At 47.2% G+C, this 24,048-nt stretch overlaps 2 protein-coding genes across 6 annotated transcripts in view; one reads left to right on the plus strand and one right to left on the minus strand.

Annotated features, from left to right (window-relative positions):
- On the minus strand, positions 1-21,625 carry TMEM114 (transmembrane protein 114). The gene is made up of 5 exons (XM_053276938.1): positions 21,595-21,625; positions 13,500-13,861; positions 12,254-12,334; positions 6,368-6,505; positions 1-5,637 (listed from the first exon to the last, which is right to left on the minus strand). The coding sequence occupies exons 2-5, from the start codon at positions 13,681-13,683 to the stop codon at positions 5,405-5,407; spliced, it is 636 nt and encodes a 211-aa protein (XP_053132913.1). The 5' UTR covers positions 13,684-13,861; positions 21,595-21,625; the 3' UTR covers positions 1-5,404.
- METTL22 (methyltransferase 22, Kin17 lysine) overlaps positions 19,701-24,048 on the plus strand; it is a 12,999-nt gene continuing 8,651 nt past the window's right edge. The window contains exons 1-3 of one of the 5 annotated variants that reach the window (XM_053276936.1): positions 19,737-19,862; positions 21,793-21,847; positions 22,395-22,414. Coding sequence is in view for 1 of the 5 variants with exons in the window: in XM_053276933.1 (XP_053132908.1) it covers positions 19,819-19,862 (44 nt within the window). In the remaining 4 variants the exon portion in view is untranslated. Of the gene's footprint in view, positions 19,863-21,206; positions 21,265-21,792; positions 21,848-22,394; positions 22,415-23,642; positions 23,751-24,048 lie in introns of those variants that run through there. The other 4 variants (XM_053276934.1, XM_053276935.1, XM_053276933.1 and 1 more) reach the window with 4 other exon arrangements.

Here is a 24,048-nt window from a genome sequence, read left to right on the forward strand (position 1 = left end):
ACGGGCCTTCTCCATTGCTGCCCCGAAGGCTTTGGAACACACTTCCTGCTGAAATAAGAGCCTCCTCATCTCTGACAACTTTTTAAAGGGCAGTCAAGATGCAGTTGTTCACCCAGGCTTTTAATTCATTTTAATTAGGTTTTAATTGTGTTTTAATAGTTTTAACATTTTTAATTTTAATGGTTGAAATGTTTTAATCTTTTATTGGCTGTTTTCATTGTTTTGTAAACCGCCCAGAGAACTTGCGTTTGGGGCGGTATAGAAATGTATTAAATGAAATAATTAAAAAATAAACTGGCCACATTCTGACTCGGAAAAAATCTTTAAAAACCAGATTTATTACTCAGGCATATCCTGGACACCTGGCATTTACCTACTTTCCCCATATTAATTACAAACCAGTCTTGAGCCGTGGTCCCTTTAAGGCGTGCACACAAGTTGTTTTATGTCCGCTCCATTAATTGAAGATCCCGCTCAGATTGAATGGGGAAGGCCCCCCTCTGAATGCAGGTGCACGCGCACTGCCTTGATACCGACACCTGGAAAAAAACTCATTCCACACACAGATGGAAAAAATTAGAAGAGGACTCTGGTCTTGAGTCCCCCTTGTTTTCCTGATGACATCATTGGCCTTTGTCCATACTACGTTGCTCCTATGCAGAATCAATCAATCAATCAATCAATTAAGAAGTTATACAGTTATATAGCTGTGACATATATGGACCAAGAAAGTTCACAACAGGAGGCATGTAAGCAAGCACACTCGATTACAATGGCACAACACTCATCTGGAACCCAAGCGTCCAACTTCCTTTTATTCTATGATTTTTACATCTACGTCCGAGAAACCCAAAGCAGCGCCCACGGTTATGTTTATCCCCACAACATCCCTGTGAGGTAGGTCAGGCTGAGAGAGACGTGACTGGCCCCAGAGTCACCCAGTGAGGTTCGTGGCTGAACAGGGATTCGAACTCGGGTCTCCTTTTCTCCCAGCCCCACACTCTAACCACTACACCACACTGGCTGTCCTAGCGGAATTTGCTAGCGCAACATCCTTGCCCTTGCCGCATTAGTCTGGAACTGGAAGCCAGCCACTGTACACAGCTTGTGTGCGCGCGCACACAACATCATGTGTGAACAGGGCTTCAGCCTCACCCGCATGTGAAACGGCAGGTTTTGTGAGACAAAACAGCCCCCCCCCCCCGGCAGGCCTCAAAGATTTTCCTGATGCATTTCTCTTCTCAGAATTAAGTTTCACCTCCGTACGATACAAGCCAAGCGACGGTCGTGGCCATAAAAGGATGATTCGACAAACGCCTGCCCACTGGGCTGACACAGCCAGTGCCAAAGTGCTCAGGAAGATGTAACCACCATGTCGCAGTGCAGAGACATTGATTTTCTCTGCACCCTCTGTCTGCACAAGACAATATTACCTTTTAAATGTCGGAGGAGGCAAGGAGGCTCGGGGAAAGCAAAGTAATACTTCCGCAACCAGATGGGCGTCCCAAAGTTGCGGTCACTGCCTGGAAGATGATGAGCTTTGGAGAAAGGGCAGCTACGGACACTGAAAGATCATTATGCTGAAAGCCCGGCTTGGCATTGATTTTTAACAATCCCCCCCCCACCCCACCGCACCCCCATGCTAAAACAAAAGAGGGGGAAATAATTAAAAACAGAACCAACATTCCACTGGAAAAAACTTCCTATCATGTCCAGGCACCATCCATGGTTGACAGATATGGCAAGCTTAATTCTCCTCTTCTCTCCAAAATTGACCCTGTCAAGGTAGGAGAGCTCTCCAAAATTGACCCTGTAAGGTAGGAGAGCTGGTCTTGTGGTAGCAAGCATGAATGGTCCCCTTTGCTAAGCAGGGTCTGCCTTGGTTTGCATTGGAATGGGACGAAACGAATCGAAATCCCCCGAGGGGCCTCTAGGATTCAGTCACAGAGAGCTGGTCTTGTGGTAGCAAGCATGAATTGTCCCTTTTGCTAAGCAGGGTCCACACTTCCTTGCATTTGAAAGGGAGACTACAGGAGTGAGCCCTGTAAGGCATTCCCTTTAGGGCAGGGCTGCTCAGCTTCAGCCCTTCTGCAGATGTTGGCCTACAACTCCCATACTCCCTGGCTATTGGTCACTGTGACTGGGAATTATGGGAGTTGTAGTCCAAAAACAGATGGGGGCGGGGGGCAAAGTTGAGCAGGCTACCTAAGAGGATGGGGCTGCTCCTGAGAAAAGCACCTGCCTGCTTGTATGCAGAAGGTTCCAAGTCCCCTCTCTAGCAGCCTCTCCAAGATAAGGCTGGGAGAGACTCCTGCCTGCAACCTTGGAGAAGTCGCTGCCAGTCTGGGTAGACAATACTGAGCTAGAGGGACCAAGGGTCTGACTCAGTAGAAGGCAGCTTCCTCTGTTCCCATGTAGACTTCTGGGATAGTGCGAGCTCTATCACTGAGGTCTTTCTCTTCCCCAAATGTCCCCAGCCACAACTTCCATTGGTTGGGATAGCAATGCTATGCTAGTTGAATTGTTCCTAGACAGAAAGTGAAGGGTTAACCTTACCTTTAGACGTGAAGGGGTGTGGGGGTCAGGGGTCAGGGGGCTGGGGAGGCAGTGATTCGCATGTCAATGGGTTCTTTATAGACCAGCTTTGTAGCAGGCAAGCATACAGACTCACAGACAGAGGCACACAAACCACCGGACCTTGGGGACCCGGTCCGGTCCTCCAAGGTCCGGGGGGGCTCCAAATGCCGGGGGGCCTTGGCAGCCACCCCACGCCCACCCCACCAAACCTCCGGGGGGGGGGGGGAACTCTTTTCCCCTTACCCCGTGGCCACAAGGTGCCTGCAGGGAGGGAGCAGTGCTTCTCACTTCTCCCCCCCTCCCCCAGTGGCAGATAGACCAGAGGGACGCTAGCCACATCCATTTGGGCCAATCCCAGTTGCTGTGGCTACAACTCCCAGCATCCCCTGCCAAATACCATGGCAACTGAGGATGCTGGGAGTTGTACTCAACAGCATCGGGGATTCTCTGTTACCAGGAACACTGAAGGAGAGTCCCTTAGACTCGCTGGGTCCCAGAAAATAATCCAGGGTCCGACTCACTCTTAAAAATAAGTTAAGTTTACCACTTGTTTTCTGGCAACAAAGAGACCCAAAGAAACAGGAAACTAAACTATAACCAGGACTGGCCATCTAACCACTACACCCCTCGCCCCCATTCGGCAATGATAAGAACATAAGAAGAGCACTGCTGGATCAGGCCCAAGGAGGCCCATCTAGTCCAGCCTCCTGTTTCCCACAGTGGCCAACAGATGCTTCTGAGAAGCCCACAGGCAGGAGCTGAGGGCATGCCCCCCTCTCCTGCTACTGCTTCCCTGCAACTGGTATTCAGAGGCATCTTGCCTCTGAGGCTGGAGGTGGCCTATTGATCGACGAGTCCTCCATAAACTTGTCTAAGCCGCTTTTAAAGCTTAGACCAAAAAAAACCCTTTTAAAGTTGGGGGTGGCCATCGATAGACCTGCCCTCCATAAATCTGTCTAAAGGTAAAAGTAAAGTGTGTTGTCAAGTCAGTGTCAACTCCTGGCACCCACAGAGCCCTGTGGTTGTCTTTGGTAGAATACAGGAGGGGATGACCATGGCCTCCTCCCACATAGTAGGAGATGATGCCTTTCAGCATCTTCCTATATCGCTGCTGCCCGATATCGGAGTTTCCCATAGTCTGGGAGACATACCAGCAGGGATTCGAACCAGCAACCTCTGGCTTAATAATCAAGTCATTTCCCCACTGTACCACAAATTTGTCTAAGCCCCTTTTAAAGCCATCCAAGCTAGAGGCCAACTCCATTATTGCCTCAGCTACGATTCCATTCTTTTGAGGTTATTTCCCATTTTTTTCCCCTTGACTGTTGTAGTCTGTTCAGTTTCCTGTTCCAGCCACGCGATGTCAGCAGAGACCACAGAGTTTTCCTTCAAAATTCTTTCTGGTGCTGAAACCGGAGGATTCACAGCAAAGCCACAATTCTGCTACAGGACTTCTCCATAGCCCATGCACGTTTTGTGGGAGGTGGTTTGTTTAAGACCAAGTCCTCTCCTGCCCCTCTCTGTGAAAATTATCCAACCCTCATTGGGTTGGTTCAGGCAATATTTATAGCTAGAGGTGCACCTAGGTAATTTTGGAGCCTGGACCTAAAAGCCTTTGGAGCCCCCTGCTACTGCAGTTAAGTTTTACTCTTTTGTTAAAACAGTTATATCCTGCTCTTCCTCCAAGGAGCGCAGAGTGATGTACTTGCTTATTTTTATCCTCACAACAACCCTGTGAGGTAGGTTAGGCTGAGAGCTACATGACTGGCCCAGAGTCACCCAGTGAGTTTCATGGTTGAATGGGGATTCAAACTCAGGTCTTCCCGGTCCTAGTCCAACACTCTAATCACTATGCTATGCTGGCTTTTTTAACACGTTGGTTCTTGAGGGCACAAACCACCCCACCCAGGACAGACAAAAAAGGATTGTGGGGAGAGCAGGAGGTGTGGGGGCCCTGGACTTCAGCCCCGAAGTCCAGGGGTAAGAACGCCTCTGCTTATAGCCCAATCTGGCCCATGGAGTAAGGAGAAACATAAACCCTCCAGCCTTTTCTCCTCCTCATATAAGCCCCATCTCCACCATCTCACAGATCCAGACAGGGACAGACTAGCCACAGTTGAACCACATACATCAAAGCCTAGATGTGTCGCCCAAATTTGTATGGTCTCACTCCCCCGCTCCAAGGGACTGACCAAAGCAATATTGGTTTATGCATGTATAGGCTGTTTTCAAATGACCCCTCCCCAGTGTGGATGTGTGGGGGAAGTGGAGGTGGGTGGATGGAGAAAGTAAGCAGATCTGCATTCCCATTTGCATGATGGGGATGCCGGATCTGTATTGCCAATCAAGACCACCCTCTTACTGACATACGTCTTTCTTTTGAAAGGGGAGTGGGCACCTCTGCTCCTTCCCTCGAGGCAGCGGGTCCGAAATCCTAAAATCTGCCTTTTCTGCCGAATGCAGCTTTTAGGATTTCTGGGGGCAGAATTTAATTTTCCCATGTGGGCTAAGCCAGATGTTGTGGACTACAACTCCCTGAATTCCCCCGCTGCAATGGCTTCGGCTTGGAGGTGATGGGAGTTGTAGTCCACAACACCTGGGAATCCCTGTTCGGGGGAAGACTGGTGCTAAGATGTCATTGCTCGGACTCCTTGCCCCAAAAGGCCTGTCATCTTAGCAGCAACCCGACCCCATGAAAGAAAAAGGACTTGGAAGGAAAGCAGACACTGTGAAGGGTAATAGCAGGGACGAAAGAGTTGGGACGCAAGTGTCGAAACCTTTTAGCCAAAGAGGTCCCCAATGTACGGGCTGCATTACTGAACTCCCATCATATCGAGCAATCCTGACGCCGCAGACGGTCCAAGATCCGGGCAGCCAGGAGAAACGCCAGCCCAGTCAGCACCTCCGCCACAAAAGAGAGCCAGGCCAACGCCAACGACCAGCCAAACTGGATGTCAAGGCGTTCCAGGACGCTTCCTTTCCCCAGGATGAAGGTGGCTTCCCTGAATGCTAGGGCAGAGTGGGCGATGTAGAGGCTGACGCCGGCCAACGTGATGAGAGCTAAAGAAAAAACACAGAGCGCTGTTGAGTCTGGAGCCCGGCGTTCTCTGAGGGCTGTTCCCCATGGCCTTGCCATGTCCCCCGAAATTTAGGGTCGCTCCCGGATTTTGGCTGCTAAATTCCACCCGGATTTACACACATTTCAAATGTACTGCCCGGATTGCCCGGATTTTACTCTGGATCCGATCACATGGGAGGGCAGAGAAGGAGGGGAAAGCATACAAATCGGCCCAATAAATAAATAAATAAATAAATAAATGCAAATTAGTTGCCACATACTTTGCATAACATGCCAATTCGGCCGCCCGGATTTCGGGGGGCTTGGATATGGCAACCCTACCCCTAGGACTTGAAGTGGACTCGCAAAACTTGTGGACAGAAGGGACGTGACCAGAAGAAGCGGGGCCGAAACTATAACTGGGAGGATGGGTTCAAAGAACCAGAAGCCGCCTTTGGAGAAGCGGAGATATGGAGCAAAAGGGGCAGTCGCGATTCTGCTCAGAAATTATTGTCGAGCCCATTTACATACTATGCCATTTAGGCACCCGGATGTGGAAAACCAGAAGATGGCAACCCTACCTTCTGGGTACTGGGTGCACCCGCCCACCCCCGTTTGGGTCATCACAAGGAGCTGCCATAGAGGGGGTGGGCATGAGCCCAGAAGATGTCAGGAGCAGGGATGGCTGAAGCCCCACAGGATACAACCCACATTCACAGCTGTATTGTGTACCTCCAAAAAGGAAGAAGAAGCCAGTGAACACGATGAGGAAATAAGCCCCAGCCAGGATGCTGATGAATCCGGTCATTCCCGCAAAGACGATCAGGATGAGGCTGAGCGGAAGCAGGATCACAAAAGCTCCGTGCATGTCTGGAGAGAAATAAACACCATCCGTCGTAGGCTGGTTTTTTGGCGGGGGGAGCCCACACACACACACACACACACACACACACACACACACACATCGTTTTTCTGACTGCACCTTCAGGACCAAAGAACTGACTGTGGCATCTGGTTTTGCAGTCTAGAACCCGCTTCGTCAGAGGCAAGACTGAAGGTTCTGGTCCTCAGGAGCTTGTGCCCAAAGCTGGAGCCCAAAGCCCAGAGCGATAGGGAGAGGAAAATATGAGGGCCAGGCTATTGTGAGGCTATTCAAGGCCCTGCGGAATGTTCCGCTTCCTCCATCATCATCATCATCATCATCATCATCATCATCATCATCATTATCATCATCATCATCATCTTTATTTGTTAGCCGCCCCATATTAACAAGATGTTCTCTGGGCAGCTCACAACAACACAACAGTAAAAACACCCACTTCTCTTTTTAACAAAAATCAATTTTAAAAGCGTTCTGAATGGACGGAAAAGTCTTCACACGATGTCTAAAAGAATAAAGTGACGACACCAGGTGAGCCAGCCTTACTTGGGAGGCTATTCTGGAGAATGTTCCTGGGTCCTTCTATATGTAAAGCATAGGCAGGCATGATACCTATCTGGTTTTTTCCCATGCAGCCACTCACAGCTTGGCAGGGAGGAGCAGTTTCTATCGGGGAACCAGTGGAGTGGGGAAATATTCAGCCCCCTCCCCCAAGACACACTACTAATAAGAACTTGAGACCCCCTTCTCTGTCATGAACCCTGTCACCTTTTACGATCTCCAGTTACGGTTGCCACCGCTCGTTTGGTGGCGACTCGGGACGGGGCTTCCTCTGTGGCTGCCCCAGGGCTTTGGAACGTGCCCCCTGCTGAAATAAGAGCATCTCCTTCTCGGTTTGCTCTTAGGAAGACCCTGAAGACGTCCCTGTTTTCCCAGGCTTTTAAATGAAATCTTAACTTCTTAATTATATTTTTTATCTTCTGAGCTTGGCTCTTACTTGCTTCGTGCATTTTAACAGTTTTTATATTGTTTGTTATCCGCGGTGCCTTTTAACTTTGTACACCACAGATCTGTGGGTGCTGGGAGTCGAAATCAACTTGACGGCCCACTCGACTTGACTTGACACCACCTAGAGAGGTGTCTATATCAGGCAGTATGGAAATGTGATAGATAAATAAATAAGTAGAATAAAATACATATCAACCCACCAGACAGCTGCTTTCAGACAACAAAAGGGGAAAATAAACTAAAATAAATCCGGAAAGATAATCACAGATCTTTCACAGAATGTGTCATTCAGCCCTGGGGTAGTAATAACATTGTGGCCGGAATCCTTGGTCCCAGTAAGTGGGAGCTGAGGTCTGCGTTTAATCCACACGGTTTGGGATGAGACGTATTTCCCATGGATAGCTCAGGCATGGTGTTTGTGGTTTGTCCTTTACTGAAGGGCCCCTCCATGTTTATGCAGCGGGCTAATGGATAACTCAAAATTCCTTGGCGTTCTCGGCGGCCTCCTAGCAGTCTTGGGCAGAGCTGGGCTTTATCGCTTGTTTTCCTCCTGCGAAATGGGTTTTCGGTTTGTCTTTGCTGACCCTGCAAGCGGGGCTATCTGCCTGCCAGCTGCATAAACAAAGGGTTGCTGGGTGCTTCCCGACACGGCTTTGTTACAGCGGCTTTGTCTTCGGCCACAAAGGATCTGGGCTTTTTCGCTCCTCTTGGAGTAACGGCCGACAGCCAGCCAGGTGAAACTACAAGCTTCAGTTCCCAAATAACACTGAACAGCTGCTGCAGTGTGGCAGGGCTGCTCAGTGTATGGTGGGGACTTAAGAACAACTCTAGTGGATCAGGCCCAAGGCCTAGCTATTCCAGCATCCCTGCTTCACACAGTGGCCCACTAGATGCCTCTGGGGAGCCCACAGGCAAGAGGTCTGTGCATGCCCTCTCTCTCCTGCTGTTGCTCTCCTGCAACTGGTATTTAGCGGGATCTTGCCTCTGAGGCTGGAGGTGGCCTATAGCCACTTGACTAGTAGCCGTTGATAGACCTTTCCTCTATGAAGTTCTCCAAACCCTTCTTCAAGCCATCCAGGTTGTTGGCTTGTCACCACATCCTGTGGTGGAGAATTCCACAAGTTGATTATGTATTGCGTGAAAAAGTACTTCCCTTGGTTGGTCCTAAATTTCTTGGCAATCCATTTCATTGGATGACCCCTGGTTCTAGTGTGTTATGAAAGAGGGGGAAACATTTCTCTCCTCTTACGCCACATTGAATCTGTGCAAGCTGCAAACCTTTGTGGCTTTCCTCACATTGTCTTGCGTATTGCATTTTGCATCTTATTGTGATCAAAAGGGCTAGAAACTTGCTTTATTTTTATTTATTTATTTATTTATTTATTTTTAACGCAGAAACTGAGATTCTCAGGGCATGGAATTATGTAGCCAGTCCCAACTTCTGCAGCTTTTCTGTGCTCCTGTAGAATCAGTATATACACATGCTTCTGGCACGGACTGTGCAACCAGCCCACCCTGGGGTTTTGAGGTTTCATTTTAGTGGTTTTGTTTATTTTTAATGACACCCTGCTTTTCAGCCAAGATTTGCCCCCAAAGAGACTAACAGTGTAGTCACAGGAACATAGGAACCTGCCATATACTGAGTCCGACCATTGGTCGGGAGATACCAAGGAGGAAACATGGAACCTTCCACATACAAGCATGCAGGCACTTTTCCCAGAGTGGCCCCATCCCCTATGGTGAACATTTTACAATACTCACACATGTCATCTACCATTCAAATTCAAACCAGGGTAGACCCTGCTTAGCAAAGGGGACAATTCATGCTTGCTGCCAGAAGACCAGCTCTCCTTCTCCAAGTCCATAAAGGGCATGGTACTTTAGGGAAAGGTGAAGATATATATGGCAATCTCTTCTGTTCCTGGCAACTAACAATACAGTCTAAGTCCTAGACTTTTCCCTCCAGAGGGAAATTCCTCGACGTTCAGAGCTGGATAAGAGTATATGTAATAAATAAATTTATAAATGCAAACGGACATGTTTGGCAACTGTCCCTTGTTCTTTAGAAAATGTAGTTCCACCCTAAGCTTTTGGTAAGATAGGTTCTGGGTTTTGCTCATGAGGTCTAGAAAGTTGCTTTAAAAGAGAGAGAAAAAGCAACAGGCAGCAACCCAGAAAGCTAAGAGGTTTGGCATTCTGAGCTAATAGCTGGATTTTGGATTCCACAAAAAGAATCCTCTACAGTCCTCTTCAGTATAAATTGCCAGTACTTTTGAAAACCCGTCTCCCCTCCTCGCCTTTCCATGCTGCTATGACAACCAATCAATGATCCCAACTCAGTTCTTAATCATGCACGCCATTCTGTCATTACACTTATTCGCCAAACCGAGAGAGAGAGACACTTTCCTTGGGACATTGGTGCGATTGACCCTGACTCAGAGGCTCTGCTGTGATTTCTTCCCACCAACCTGGCGGATGAGAATCTGTGCATCCCGTAATGATGGAAGTGTGCGTGGCAGGGATGACAAATAAAAAGCGACCGCTTTGGGAAATTTAATCGTGAATGAATTCCACCTTATTGCGCCAGTCTAATTCAGGCGTGGGTGGTTCCTTGAGTATCGTTTCAGAAGTGAATTGTGAACTGAAGGACCACAGCTACTTTTCAGGCCCTATTTCCACATCATTAAGAAAGCCTGCACCATCTTCCCCTGGACCACTTTCCTTAAGAGGATGGCTAACTGAGGCTCTTTAATGGGGCGGGGGCGGGAGGGGGAGAGAGACGACGACAAGCAGATCGCCTAGAGGTGGGTGTTTTTCTCCATAATACCAGATTTTCAGGTATCTCAATGAAATGGGCTGACTTTCGCTTTAGGACAGGCCTCTTTGTACCGTGCGTAATTAATGTACGGAATTTTGCTGTCATGAGATGTGAGCACAGATGGTCACTCACTTAGATCGGCTCCAAAAAAAAGGCACATTCACAGCGGATACGCCTCTCAGTGGCGATGGCTAAATGGAACCTCCAGTTCCCAAGGCAGTCTACCTTCTGAGTGCATGTTGGTCGTGGGCTTACAACCGGGGAGGTTGGGGCCCTGCCTTTGTGCCCTGCTTTGTTGACTTCCCAAAGGCATCTGGTTGGCCGCCTTAGGGAGGCAGGATGCATGCGTGATTAAGGGGCTTCTTGTGGGTGTGAAGGTATGAAGCTTTGGTGCCCTGCACAGTTCTCCTTCCCACCTGACCACATGATTGGCTACACTGCCATCAACTGAGTCAGACCATAGGTCCATCTAGCTCAGTATTGTCTTCACAGGTTGGCAGCAGCTTCTCCAAGGTTGCAGGCAGGAGTCTCTCTCAGCCCTCGCTTGGAGATGCTGCCAGGAAGGGAACTTGGACCCTTCTGCTCTTCCCAGAGCGGATCCATCCCCATAAGGGGGAATATCTTACAGTGCTCACAAATCAAGTCTCCTATTCGTATGCAACCAGGATGGACCCTGCTTAGCTAAAGGGACAAGTCATGCTTGCCACCACCAGACCAGCTCTCCTCTCCAGAGGACTCCCAATCTCTTTGCTTTTGAAACACCTTGAAAGCATTTCCATTTTAACCTTTTCCCACCCCACGCCATCTGCACACCCTATTTGGGGAAAGAGGGGATGATTGTGAACAGATGCTCAATATGCAAGACGTAGAAGACTGTGCAAACAGAGTTTCCTTCTGGGCACAGAATCCAAATTACCTTTGTGGTGCAATTTCATATTTTGAATGCAGAATGCACATTCACTGGGAGAGACCTCTTTCCCGGTCCAAGAGTTCCTTTACAATCCAGCTACCAAAATCCTCGGGCGAATCTTGGATTACTTGAAAATAACTGTTATATTGCAAAGCATTCCTATTTATGAATCGCTGTTTCCCAAGGTGATGGCAGCTGAAACCTATTTATTTTCTGAATTAAAACTGAAGGTACATTTTGTACTTTAAAAGCTTTAATTGTGGCATGCATAAGAGTGAGAATCACTGCTACACACACTGGTCCCTGTCACCACCTGCACTATTCCTCACTTACAATACCAAATACTCTTCCAAAGGATGATGGAAATTGTTTGGTGGTGGTTGTGTTTTTTTAAACGCTGAAGGAAAGAAGAAATATAACTTATATTGGATGCCTCTATTTTAAATTGGAAGGAAAGCTGGTCTTGTGGTAGCGAGCATGAATTGTCCCCTCTGCTAAGCAAGGTCCACCCTGGTTTGCATTTGAATGGGAGACTAAATGTGTGAACACTGGAAAATATTCCCCTTAGTGGGATGGAGCCGCTCTGGGAAGAGCATTAGAAGGTTCCAAGTTCCCTCCCTGGCAGGATCTCCAAGACAGGGCAGAGAGAGACTCCTGCCTTCAACCTTGGAGAAACTGCTGCCAGTCTGGGTAGACAATACTGAGCTAAATGGGCCAATGGTCTGACTCAGTATATGGCAGCTTTCTATGTTCTTCTGCTCAGTAGCACCGAACACAGGACCTGAAGGGGGTCTCATAATTACTGGATGAAAATATAACCTAGAAATTACTAGTAGTAGTTATTCACAGCTTTTCAACAAAAGTTCTCAAAGTGGTCCCCTTGGGGCAAAATAATATATAAATATGGTTCCCTGCCCCAGAAGGGCTCCCAGTCATAAAGCAACATAAGGTAGACTCCAACAACAACCACTGGAAGGATTACCCACTTAATAAATTACTCACTTAGTAGGTGCTCATGTGAAGTGGTGATGTTTGCTCTCTCAAACCCAAAGGGATTTGCCAAAGACCTGCAGCCGTTTTTAACTGGAAGGAGAAGGGGGGGGAGAGAGGGGGGGATTGAATGGAAGACATTTATTACAGCCTTGTTTGTTATTGCCTGGACACCCATGTCAATGAGTGAGAGTGACCAATGATAATAAGAACAACAGTCATCATAAGCTGTGTTTGTAAGCTCCTAAGGGCAGAGACCGGTGCTTTGCTTATTGTGACTCTGTAAAGTGTCTTTATGGGTTTGTGATGCCTCTGAGCATCTGCAGTCCTTCTGTGCACTCAAGAACAGTCATATTGGCCATGGATATGGGGAGTGGTCCTCTGTCTGGTCTGCTAGGAAGGTTTCTGGGCACCTCTATGCCCATCCCTGCCTCTTGGGCTTGCAAGCCTCTCAAGGGGTTGTTGTGAGACCGAAATGTCACTCTGAATTCCTTCTCAAAGTATCAATGCACAAATAAGTCTATAAATAAATGTTTGACATGGGCATGTCAACAGATTTCAAAATTTCCCAAGAATTAATGTCTCAGTGTTGGTTTGGAGGCCATGCTCTTTGGTCCAACTCCCCAAAGCATAGGGGCTGACTGTCATCAGTGAAGGGAGAGCACTTTTGACATGCTCACAGGCACTCTCTTTGTCATTACTCCTTCAGCATCTCCAAGACAAGGTTGGGAGAAACTCCTGCCTGCAACCTTGGAGAAGCCGCTGCCAGTCTGTGTAGACTCAGTAGAAGGCAGCTTCCTATGTTCCTATTTAACAGAGCAACAAGTAGGAGGTTTGTACGCTCAGTTCCATTCCTTTATGCCAATCTATGACCAGCTTAAGACCAAGAGGCTTGTAAGTGTACATGAGAAAGTGCCTATGCCCATGCCAAAGGAAATGTTTGTGCTCCCTCATATGGACCAGAAGCTTGCTTACTCTTTCACGGCAAAAAGCCATCACAACCACTTACCCACCTTGTGGAAATCAGGCAACAGCAAGAGAGAGGCCATGCCCTCACCTCTTGCCTGTGGGCTTCTCAGAGGCATCTGGTGGGCCACTGTGGGAAACAGGCTTTGGGCCCGATCCAGCAGGGCTGCCCATATGTCCTTGTTCTTATTCTGCCCAGCCAGCCCACTAAAAGAAATGGAAAATGCCCTTTCTGGGACGCCGAGCTGGCATTTTGAAACGGAAGCCTTAGAGGACGTCTCAGGTGACTCACCTTGGCAGGTCCGCCATAGCCCTGAGTGGGAACTCATGCTTTCTGTGCGGTTGCTGGTCTTCTCCAGCTCCGAAGCATCGATGAGATACCAAAAATCTGTGCTGATGGCGGCCACCAAGAAAACGAAGCTCAAAATGCCAACCAGGGCGGCCAGCAAGGCGACGACATTCAGCGTGACCTTCATGGTTGTCTTCTCATGCCCAGTCAGGAGAGTGAAAAAAAACCAAAAGCCAGTCCGCTGTTCTCATCTGTCGCTCGCCCGCCTGTCCACCAGAGCGTCTTTGTCGGATGCACAACCTTCCGACTTTCTGCTGTTGGAGGACACTGTCCCGGATGTTGCTGACTTGAAAGGTGGTAATGATCTACAGGTAGGAACACAACCCAATGATGAGTAATTCAATCCCAGCCCCAACTGGTCCCTCTCTTCCCTACTCTTCGCCTCCAACGAGGAAAGCCGTGGCCAGCGGCCTCTTTGGAATCAGCAGTGCCATGGACTAGCATCCCAACTGCACTCCAGTTTTGTAAACCGGCAGGACACTCAGTGGGAAAGCCTGATCCACTCCATCTATGTGCTCAAGGGCTTCCTTTCTCCCAGGCACTCTCCAGTGCCTAGCCCTGCTCTGTCTTTTGCCTGGCTGTGGGGAGGAGCGCATCAGAGATCAGTACCACAGACAGCTCGCTACCGGAAAGTGAGGAGTCCAGGCTCCTTTTAAGCAGAGGAGGTGGGGAAAAGATAGATAACAACAGAACAGAGAGATGGTCGTCGCGTTTTCACACATGAGACCAAAAGCACTCTCTACTAGGCACATTTCTCTGGCTTGGCAACTGTGATTTGAAAACCGGCATAGATCAGAATGTCCTTTACCTGTTTTAAGAAAGTTCTTGAATGCACCCTGCCTCGTATCAGATGTTCCAAAATGTGCCTAAGTATTATGCAAAGGGCTCAAAGGTGCTTTTTGTGTCCTGTGTATATAAAAAAACCAAACACCCCTGCAGTGCTTCACACATCAGCACACATTCTTTTGAGTGTACGCTGGAGATTTTATTGCGAGTGAACTTAATAATGTAATATGGAAGGGAGACTAGAAGTGTGAGCACTGTTAAGATATTCGCCTCAGGGGATGGAGCCGCTCTGGGAAGAGCAGAAGGTTTCAAGTTCCCTCCCTGGCAGCATCTCCAAGACAAGGCTGAGAGAGACTCCTGCCTGCAACCTTGGAGAAGCCGCTGCCAGTCTGTGAAGACAATACTCAGCTAGATAGACCAATGGTCTGACTCAGTATATGGCAGCTTCCTATGTTCCCTATGAGGACTGTAGCAGAAGGTCTGGTCCCTGGCATGTCCATTTAATAGGGGTGAGGAAGACCCTGGAGTCTGGAGAGCCCTTAACAGTCAGAATTAAAAATATTAGGATAGATATTCTGATGGATGTCTTATCCATTAATGTGTGGCTACGGAACATAATCATGCAGGCATGCTCGTTAGGAGTGGGGGTTGGCTGGCTGCACTTCCCAGTGGGCAGACCTGGGTGTATTGCCATGTACAGGTGAAACTCGGAAAATTAGAATATCGTGCAAAAGTCCATTAATTTCAGTAATGAAAATTAAAAGGTGAAACTGATATATGAGACAGACGCATTACATGCAAAGCGAGATAAGTCAAGCCTTAATTTGTTATAATTGTGATGATCATGGCGTACAGCTCATGAAAACCCCAAATCCACAATCTCAGAAAATTAGAATATTACATGGAACCAAGAAGACAAGGATTGAAGAATAGAACAATATCGGACCTCTGAAAAGTATACAGTGTACTGTGCTTGATTGGCCAGCAAACCCGCCTGACCTGACCCCATAGAGAATCTATGGGGCATTGCCAAGAGAAGGATGAGAGACATGAGACCAAACAATGCAGAAGAGCTGAAGGCCGCTAATGAAGCATCCTGGTCTTCCATAACACCTCATCAGTGCCAGAGGCTGATAGCATCCATGCCACGCCGCATTGAGGCAGTAATTGCTGCAAAAGGGGCCCAAACCAAGTACTGAATACATATGCATGCTTATACTTTTCAGAGGTCCAATATTGTTCTATTCTTCAATCCTTGTCTTCTTGGTTCCATGTAATATTCTAATTTTCTGAGATTGTGGATTTGGGGTTTTCATGAGCTGTATGCCATGATCATCACAATTATAACAAATTAAGGCTTGACTTATCTCGCTTTGCATGTAATGCGTCTGTCTCATATATCAGTTTCACCTTTTAATTTGCATTACTGAAATTAATGGACTTTTGCACGATATTCTAATTTTCTGAGTTTCACCTGTAATGTGTGAATGCTGGTTCATATGTGGGTGCTCTTCAGGCTTCGAACACACTCATAAAAACAAATCAACCCTCGGTTTTGTCTCAGTGCCATTTGTAGCCATGGTCATGAATACCTGCTGGCATCACTCTCAAAATGTCTGTCTTCATCCTCCAGTGCCTCCAAACCCTATGATTTCCTGAGTGTGTGTGTGTGTCTGTGTGGAAGAGGAACATACTTTGTTGAGCTTATCAAGCGGCCTTTCTTCCTGAACATATTATTTGTTCACAACTGTTCTGTTTTGCTAGGAAGAACACAAGACCTTCATTGGTTTTTAACAGTTTTAAAGATGTTTTTAACAAAATAAAAATCTTAAAGCAAGGCATTGGGAAGGTGGTATGAATTGCTAATTTCAATTTCTCGTCTTCCACTGGTGCTCTTTCTCCTCTAGAGAGCACAGCTAAGCAAAACAATAAGGGTGGGGGGATAAAACTTTAATTCATGTAGATTAGAAGTTTCTCCAATATAAATAGGAATATAGGCATCTGAAACAGCCCTCTGTCTCACTCAGAAGAAGCAACCTTTTGTTTGTTAACACACATACACTCACAGATGGGGAGGGGAAGTGGGATGCAAGACTGAGTCACCTTACAAGCCCATACTTCAGTGACATTAATCTTCAGGATATTCTCTGCCATTCCTTTACCATCATCAACTGCCCCCCCCCCCCCGAACTATTAGTCAGTATTCTTTCTAACAAAAGAGCAGGTCAGCTGGCATTTATGACGGCAAACTTGTTATACCATGTTCATCCGTACCACTGTTTGGTGAGCTTCTCGCTGATGAATGTCCCCCCACCCCCAAAAAAGTTAAAAGTAATGCACCAGGGAAAGGATGCAACACCAGGATGCATTATAATTGTAAACCGCCCAGAGACTTGCGTTTTGGGGGGTATACAAATATGTTAAATAACAAATAAAATTATAGGCAAGAGCAGGGAAGAGAAGGTGGAAAGGTGAAACACCACCACTTCCCAGGAGGCAGCTGATTTCTTACGAAGAACCAAATCTTCATGAAAAGGTAAACCCTCCCCTACTGATACTGTTCCATACAATACCTGTACAATTCAGTATTGTATCAAATAGTCTCCTGGGTATCTGAGTCAATTTTCATCAGAATAGTTTCCGATGAAAAACGCCCCGATACGGCTTGCATCGCCTCAGACCTGATTATTGGTCCGATACGATGCATAGCCCCATTCTACACCTGGGGAGAAAACAGGGGCTCTTTCTGCTTGGGGTGTGTGATGCTCCTTCTTCCTTGGGCAGCCAAAGTCTCCCAGTCAGACAGATATTAAAATGGAGGTTGAGGCCCTTGTGAAAGCAGCCTTCTTGAGGAGTTAATGAACATTGATTCCCAGATGGGAATGACTCTTATTTGCAGAATTATGGCTGCTGCATGAGAAACGGCGGCAAATTCGTTTATCAAAAACAATGGGAAAGACAATGTGGGTGAAAACTAATTAGGATATACAGCTTGTCTATGTTGGTTTAGGACAAAATGGCGGATTCTGGAACAGAAAGTTAATCTAGGTTTGTTAAATGGGTGGGGGTGGTGCAGAGCGAGATCCCCAGCCCCACTAATGGAGCAAAAGGGCACCTTTTAAAAGTGGTGATTCTCTTTATTGAGCAGGGGGAGAGCAACTGGCCCTATCCAACCCCCAGCACAGCAGCCCTCCAGTGACTGTTGCTGGTGTCTGTCTTATGTTTCTTTTTCTATTGTCAGCCCTTTGGGGACAGGGAGCCATCTTTGTTTATTTTTTATTTCTCTATGTAAAAGGCATTGGGAATTGTTGTAGTAGTAGCAGTAGTAGAAGCCACTTAATGGTGCAGTGGGGAAATGACTTGACTAGCAAGCCAGAGGTTGCCCGTTCAAATCCCCGCTGGTATGTTTCCCAGACTATGGGAAACTCCTATATCGGGCAGCAGCTATATAGGAAGGTGCTGAAAGGCATCATCTCATACTGCATGAGAGATGGCAATGGTAAACCCCTCCTGTATTCTACCAAAGACGACCACAGGGCTCTGAGGGCGCCAGGAGTTGACACTGACTCGACGGCACACTTTACAGAAGAAGAAGAAGAAGAAGAAGAAGAAGAAGAAGAAGAAGAAGAAGAAGAAGAAGAAGAAGAGGAAGAAGAAGAAGAAGCAGCAGCAGCAGCAGCAGCATCCGCCTTCCACAGGACCCTCCTTCTTGAGAGAAAGCTGTTCCTTCTCTTAAATCAAAGGTGGATGATGCTCCTTAATCTGTGACCAGCCTCCTTCATACTGTATCTACCTGAATCCAAGACTAGATTTCCCCCAAGTTCTTTGATGTTAGAAATTGGGCGGGGGGAGTCATCTTAAATTCAGCGTTCCTTATGGGTAAATATAGGTAGGTATCTATATTTCTCCTAGGCATACCCATCGCTAATCCCATGTGTGGCAACTCTCGCGAGAGTTCGCAACCAGATGCCAATTAGCGATGGGATTGCTAAACTGCAGTAGCAATAAAGCCTCTAAATGATTCCCACTGAGTCTGTTTGATTGACTAAGAGGCGGACCCAGGGACAAACCATGTTCACATCAACGGGACAGGGGAGAAAATAGGGATGCGGCCGCTGGCAGGACAGCCACCGGAAGCAGGCGGCGGGCCAGGCCGGCCACCGGGAATTGTCTGGCTGGCTGGCTGGCTGGCAGGTGGGCGGGCAGGCGGGCGGGAGGAGGTGGCAGCAGGCCGGCTTTCCAGTCGGCCCGCCAGCCAGAAACCATGTGGGTTGGGGGAGAAGCGAGGCGGGGGGAGAAGTGGGCCAGCAGAGGTGCAAATGCTCTGTGCCCAGCCCAGCTAATAACTTCTATTTAATGTCTGTTTTTCAAGGGGTTTTCTTCTTTGCACACAAGGTTCATCTAGTCCAGCATCCTCCTGTTCCCAACAGCCGCCAGTTAGATGCCTGAGAGCTCCTAAGGAGACTATGATCATCATGATGGGCATCCCGTTTGGTCCCAGCAATTGGGCAAGCATGGAAATTAGTTTCCTGCTCCCCATGTGTTTATTGCATGGAGAGTAACATTTTTATTTATTTTTTAAATTGCATAGGGGAGTAATGTTTGCATGTTTTTATTGCATGGGAGCAACGTAAAATTGTTTTAAAGTATTTTAATTGGTTTCAAGTGGTTCTGAATTGTTTTAAGAATGTTTAGCTATTGTTTTAAGCAGTGTGTTTTAAATGGGGTTTGTTTTTTTATGTTTTTTAAAACTTTTTGGGCACTGCCCAGAGCCTTTGGATGGGGCAGTCTAGAAATGCAATAAATAAATGATGATTATAATATAATAAATTGCAGATAGAGACATAATTCCTCAAGGCAGCATTTCTCTTGTGAGGACATTGCACTTGACCATACTTCAACACACACACAGAGATTATAGAAAAATAAATATCAAATTAAATCTCTGTGTGTGTGTTGAAGTATGGTCAAGTGCAATGTCCTCACAAGAGAAATGCTGCCTTGAGGAATTATGTCTCTATCTGCAATTTATTAATATATATATACACACACACCTCCATAACAAAGTAGGCAACCTTGGTTTTCCAGCTGTGGATTGGTGAACTACAACTCCCATAATAAATTGCGGCAGGGGATGATGGGAGTTGTAGTTCAACAGCTGGCAAGCCAAGGTCCCCTACCTTAGCCGCCATTTTGGTCAAGCTGGCCTGACATCCGGGACATTTGTCCAGCCTAAAAGCCGACGAAGCCCTTTCGCCTGCCGGGAAGGCCCGAGTATAGAAGAGGGCGGGGCCGGACTCCTCAAGCCCAGGGTGGTTGGATAGCAACCGTAGGACGTGGGTGGTGATTGGGCGGCCATTGAGTCTGTCCGACAAGAGGGGGCAGGGCAGGTGGCTTGAAACGCGAATGTCGACTAGCGGTGCGTTGCCAACGGCACCGGAAGTAGGAAGCCGGAAGCTGCTGGGGAGAAAGGAAAATGGCGGCGCTGGCGTCAGACGCTTGGCTGCTGCGGGAGGGGAGGTGAGAGGCGTCGTTTTCCCCCCTCCCTCGCGGCCCTCTGCCCCCCCCTCGTCAAAAATACCGCCCCCCCGTCACTGCTAGCGTCTTTTGGCTGGCCTCATTGGAGCCCAGGCTGCCCCTGACCCAGGTGTCTCAGAATGTGGCATGCATGGTCGAGAGTGCCTCTGGGCATGTGGCGACAGCAGAGAGCACCTCCAGGGAGAGGAGGCTGGGGCTGGGGAACTAAATGGGATGGGAGCGGGGGATATATACACACACTCCAGGGCTTAAAATGAATCGTAGGAGTTGAGAAGTGGGGGCAGACTTGGTCCTCCTGCTCTTGTTGAACTGCAACTCCCATCACCCCCTGCTAACTGAGCAAGGAAGAGGCACCTTTTTAAAAAGTGGCGATTCTCCTTTTATTGTGCTCTAGGGACAGCAGTGGTCCCTCATTTGGGCGGCGGGGCGAGCAGCTTCTTGTTTTGAGTAGTTTTGGGTTGAAAAGTGGTATAGCCTGAACATGTTCTAAATAATAACAATGCTGACTCTATTCAATAGCATATAATTCAATTACATAGCCGTCAGTGATACTCAGGCTCTTGATTACCAACGCACACACCCCCCAGCCCCAAACTTGTGTCGCTCATTCTGGCAATGAAATGTTGGCAACCCTAGTTGCTGGTGTCTTTTTTTTTCTTTCTTACTTTTTAAAGATTGTGATCCTTTGGGGGGCAGGGAGCCTTTGTTTGTTTGTTTGTTTGTTTCTAGTCACCTAATGGCGCAGTGAGGAAATGACTTGATTAGCATGCCAGAGGTTGCCAGTTTGAGTCCCCACTGGTCTGTTTCCCAGACCATGGGAAACACCTATATCGGGCAGCAGTGATATAGAAAGATGCTGAAAGGCATCTGTGCAGGAGATGGCCATGGTCGACCCCTCTTGTATTCTACCAAAGACAACCACAGGGCTCTGTGATCACCAGGAATCGATACCGACTCAATGGCACACTCTATCTATCTATCTATCTATCTATGTAAACTGCTTTGGGAACTTTTGTTGAGAAGCAGTATATAAATATTGTTGTATTCGTATCATTCCCAGCCACAGGCGAGATGGAGATGATGGAAGCCACGATTGTGCAGGGAGTTGTAATTCAACAACAGCCAAGGTTGCCCTCCCTGTATTAGAACTAATAAGATGCACACTTATTAATAAGATGCACTTGGAGAGAGAGTGTGTGTGTGGTGGGGTGATGGTGCTGGTTCTGTGTGTGCCTATTCATCCCCAGTTCCCTTCCTCCTCTCTCCTATTGTCTTCTCATTTGTCAAAACTTAGATTTTTTTTCATTTTAACTGACACTCTCCTGTCTTTGCCGGTCCAGGAGCCTCAGCTGTCTTCTTGGCCATACCGCTATGGTCCTTAGGAGTGAGTTATGTTGGAAACAGTAGGGCTGACTTCCTAGGAAACATGCCCAAGATGGCACTGCATTAATATTAATTTTCTAGTAGTGTGGATGAGGTCTGGAACCTAGCTGTAAAATGACATGTTTCTATCCTTTGTGGTTTTGATCTGGGATTTCATGTCCGTGAGTGAGACTCAAGCAGCTTGATAGACTGATAGAGGAGTCTAGCACTTAAAAGTTTGAAATATTGGTCATCTCGACCCACATAGCCTGGGAAGACCCAGGTTAAAATCTCCACTCTGCCATAGGATTTACTGGGTGAACTTGGGTCAGACACTCTCGGACTTACCTACCTTACATAGTGGTTGTGAGGAAACATGTACACCATACTGGGTTCCTGGAGGAAGGGTACAATAAAAATATAGTAGTAGTAATATTTCCCCCATAAAACGTTTAGCAGTATTAGTCACAATTCAGAATAGCATCAAAAGTTGTCTCCATTGTAAGCTGTTTCTGATAAGTGCCTTTCCCCCCTTCTTATCCCTCTTCAGTAAATCAGTTGTGAAAGACTGCATAAGAGTTAGAGATAAATAGAAGAGTTCAAAGGTAGGTAGAACAAACTTTTTAAAATCCATAAAGACCCCATTAGAGCGCTCACAAGAAAGGCCTTCCACCTTGCATAATGTTTAATAAAGGGGAAATAACACATTCCCTAGACTGTGTTGGAGTAGTTGGTGCTGCTTGGTTGACTCTTTCTCTAGTAGCCTTAGCAAATGATCGAATTTGTTTTTTAAAACTCAGATAAAATCCTAGACTTCACCTTGTCTTGTTTCATGCATATGATTGCAAGGTCTGAGATGAAAAAGTATTAATAAAATAAGTGATCAAAGTAGCTGATATCTATACAATTTCAAGTGATATAGTCCAGAAAATGAAAGTACAGATAAGAAACTGCAAGGAAGGATCAACCAGTGTGATTTCAGTAGGAAATGACAACTGATTCAATTTCACACAGATAGGAGTGCTTCCGTCTTATTATATGAAGCTGGGCCCCAAACTGGGCAAAATAGTTTTTCTATGTTGAAAATTGTGCGGGGAGGGGGTGTTAAAGTGAAAAGAGTTGCTGCCAATTTTGTGTTGTTGTTTTTTTCAGAAGCACCAGTACATAGTTGTGTAAGTGGCAAAAACTGCACACTTTCAGCTGCATTTCTTGGGCTTGAGATTTGTCTCTTGTGAATGTGTGTCTTGTTAAAAACTATGTTTTAGTGGTGTGTGTGTGTGTGTGTGTGTGTGTGTGTGTGTGTGTGTATATATATATATATATATATATATATATATATATATATAATCGGAGGGGGGAACTATTATTCAGTAGCACGTCATTTTGGAATACTCTAGAAGGTAGCCATAGGAACATAGGAAGCCGCCTTCTACCAAATCAGACCCCTGGTCCATCGGACTCAGTATTGTCTACCCAGACTGGCAGCAGCAGCTTCTCCAAGGTTGCAGGCAGGAGTCTTTCTCAGCCCTGTCTTGGAGATGCTGCCAGGGAGGGAACGAAAAACCTTCTGCATGCAAGCAGGTAGGTGCTCTTCCCAGAGCGGCCCCATCCCCACAGGGGAATATCTAACAGTGCTCACACATTTAGTTTCCCATCCAAATGCAAACCAGGCTGTACCCTGCTTAGCAGAGGGGACAATTTATGCTTGCGAACACAAGACCAGCTCACTTAATGGTCTGACTCAGTAGAAAGTAGGTTTCTATGTACATTCGCAGCATAACATTTCAAGAGAGCTGGTGGCAGGCATCAGCAGACGCCTCTGTATTTGAAGAAAGCTGCAACTGGCCACTTATGGACATACAGAATTGCCCTATATAGAGTCAGACCATTGGTCCATCATACTCAGTACTGCCTGCGTTCAGTGCCAGTGTCTCTCCAGTGTTTTCCTCCATGGAAACAGGGACAAATATGAAACGGCCTGGACAGGACCCTCCATTTTTTTGCTCCTCCTGCCCGTGGTTGCTGCCAGATCCAGGATTGTGTCAAAGGCAGTTGATTCTCTGTTGAGGATCACGTTAGAAATAAGTGTCTGAGTTCTGATCGTGCTGAATAGCTAACTCTGTGGTGTTCTGCCGGTTAATCCCGTCTCTTAATGGCACACCTCGATTGCAAGGCCCACAGCCGCCATTCGGTAACGAGGAGTTTGTGTGGGGTAGTGTCAGAGTTGCTTTGCAAAGTTCTACTGCCAGGCTGTGCCTGTCTCTCTCTTACTGTTTCTGGATTGAAGCTTCTGCATTGTATTTCGTACGCTCAACTTGTAGTACAAGGGTCTGATTTTAATCATTCTAATCCCATGGGGGGGCGGGGGTGTGAATTTAAAAAGTTCTTGCCTGTGAGACTTCTCCTAGTCGTTGCCTGAGCTGCGGTGGAATGGTTGTAATTGCTGAGGAAGAAGGATCAGAAAGCAGCTGCTGTGAGGGGAACTGAAATACGAGATCACCAGCAGAGGTAGAGCTTTGCATAGAGCCCATGTGAGATAGACAGAGGGGGCAGAGGCTCTTGGAGGCAAAGTGGTTGAAAGGAGGAAATAATCAGTGAGCAGAGAATTCAGGGTTAGGGTTATCTGGGACAGGCTGTCTCAACTGCTTCATTCCAGACCCACATTGAGAAGGCAAAACCTTCCTCACCATTGCATTTCCCTGCTAAGGAAAATATTGTCTGTTGGTTAGAAGCACAAGAAGCTTTCTCTCTCTCACACACACACACTGGCATGTTGACATCCCTCTATAGAGCAGGCAGAGAGGGC

The sequence above is a fragment of the Hemicordylus capensis genome, chromosome 13 (assembly GCF_027244095.1).
Source record: "Hemicordylus capensis ecotype Gifberg chromosome 13, rHemCap1.1.pri, whole genome shotgun sequence".
In the NCBI taxonomy this organism is placed as follows: Eukaryota; Metazoa; Chordata; class Lepidosauria; order Squamata; family Cordylidae; genus Hemicordylus; species Hemicordylus capensis.